Source organism: Geospiza fortis, unplaced genomic scaffold (genome assembly GCF_000277835.1).
Source record: "Geospiza fortis unplaced genomic scaffold, GeoFor_1.0 scaffold145, whole genome shotgun sequence".
Lineage (NCBI taxonomy): Eukaryota > Metazoa > Chordata > Aves > Passeriformes > Thraupidae > Geospiza > Geospiza fortis.
The window spans coordinates 3,385,100-3,386,808 of record NW_005054362.1 but is presented as its reverse complement, the minus strand read 5'-3'; the positions used below and the strand labels follow the sequence as shown (position 1 = coordinate 3,386,808).

Below are 1,709 nucleotides of genomic sequence, written 5' to 3'. Positions count from 1 at the left end.
GGGCCGGTGCCAGGGAGGGGGCCAGCCGTGCCAGGGTCGGTGCCGCGGTCCTCGCTGGCTCCTCTGGGCACCGGCACAAGACTCGTTAGGCAGCCAGGTCGCCACCGCGCTGCTTACCTGGAGCTTCGAGCAATTGCTTGTAAACGCTCAGGAAAGCCGTCTCAGCCTCCTTGCTTCTTGGCTGCTGGGGTACCGGGGTGCTGCTGACACTCACGCCAGCCATATCCCAATAACCCAATAATCTGCTGTGTGCTCCCATCCAACATTTATGAGCATGAATCATTTACTCCCTTTAATTTTTCAAGGCACAATGACACCTCGGGGCAGGGGCTGCTGCCCACCAGGTCCCCTTGGTTACCCCTCACATCCAGCCCCACCTGGAGTGGATCGGATGGGGCAGCAGAGAAACACGAGGGCACAGGCATTAGGGTTGGAAGTGACCCATTCCCAGCTGGAAAGAGCCAAATTGGGCACTCACACCAGCCAGCGATGGAGGAAGAGGTGCCCACCCAGCAGACACACTGTTATGACAGGGAAATAATCAATTAAATTGCTCTTAAGCCACCAATGGGCTAATTATGAAACAAAGCCTGAACTTTGGGCCTCAGTCTGGTGGCAGCTCCCACACTGGAGCATTTCCCCTCCTCTGTGCCAGCAGAGCCCCTGGCTCACCCCTCCAGCCCAGATTGCCATGGCTTGTCATTGCAACCCAAAGCAAACGGCTCATTTGTAATCCAGCAGCCACCTGAGCAAGCCGCCTTCTCCTCCGGAGCTCGCAGGCACTGGAGCACAAAGATCATTTTTCTATTGTTAAAATTGTATAAGCCAGGCTTTTTATAGCAGCTCGTACACAAACCTACTTTCTCAGCACCGCGGCTCCAGCAGAGGAGGAATTTGGGGGCTTTTCTTCAGCGTTCTGCAAAAATGCTTGGCTTCAGGGTGCTTTAAAATAATAATAGTGAAGAGGGGAAAGGAGGGAGGGGGCAGCCAGGAGCCAGCACTGCCCGTGTGCTGGAGCAGCACAGAGCCATGCCTGATGAATCTGCCAGTGGGGGATTTGTAGGGATGTGGGGACACAGGGCTGCTCGTGGCATCAGCCCTGTGTGACCTCCCCATTCCCAAACCCTTTGGAATGCACAGGAGGTGGAGCAGGAGCAGACACGGGGCCATGGGGATGCCTGGACCAGCCCCAGCTGCTCTGAAGAGCTGCATCTCCCCTGAGCTGGTATCAGCCAAAGGGTGCAGAGCAAAAATCCAGCCCAAATGTTCTCCATCCCCTCTCCATCACCCGTGCCTGTCCCTGTGCACCCCCAATCCTTGCCAGGGGCAAAGAGCTGGCCCAGGCTCCAAACCAAGCTGTTTGCACTGCATTTCCTCCCTCAAGTCACATCTCAGAGACAAAACATTTTCCAAAGGGAACCTTTCCCTCTCCTCAGCAATCCCTGTGGAGGTCTGAGCACGCCCATGGGTGGGGTGGGAAGGAGCCTGCAGCATCCCCTGAGCCGGGTTCCAGCACATTCCAGCCCAAGTCAGTGCCAGGGCAGCACCAGCGTGGGCAACTGGCACGTGGTGAGGCAGACACCCACTCAGCTCTTCCACAGTCCCACTAAACTTGTAGGAAATGTCAGTAGAAAGAAAGATATTTAACATTTTCAGTGATCTTTTCCAGATGGGGGATAATTTACTCAAATGCCAGGGGAGATTCCTGC

At 55.5% G+C, this 1,709-nt stretch overlaps 1 protein-coding gene across 1 annotated transcript in view; it reads right to left on the bottom strand.

Moving 5' to 3' along the window:
* Positions 1-223, bottom strand: part of CUX2 (cut like homeobox 2) — a 16,706-nt gene extending 16,483 nt beyond the window's left edge. The window contains 2 exon segments of the mRNA XM_031059445.1: positions 5-58; positions 118-223. Coding sequence (XP_030915305.1) covers positions 5-58; positions 118-223 — 160 coding nt within the window.
* Between the last annotated feature and the right edge of the window lie 1,486 nt (positions 224-1,709).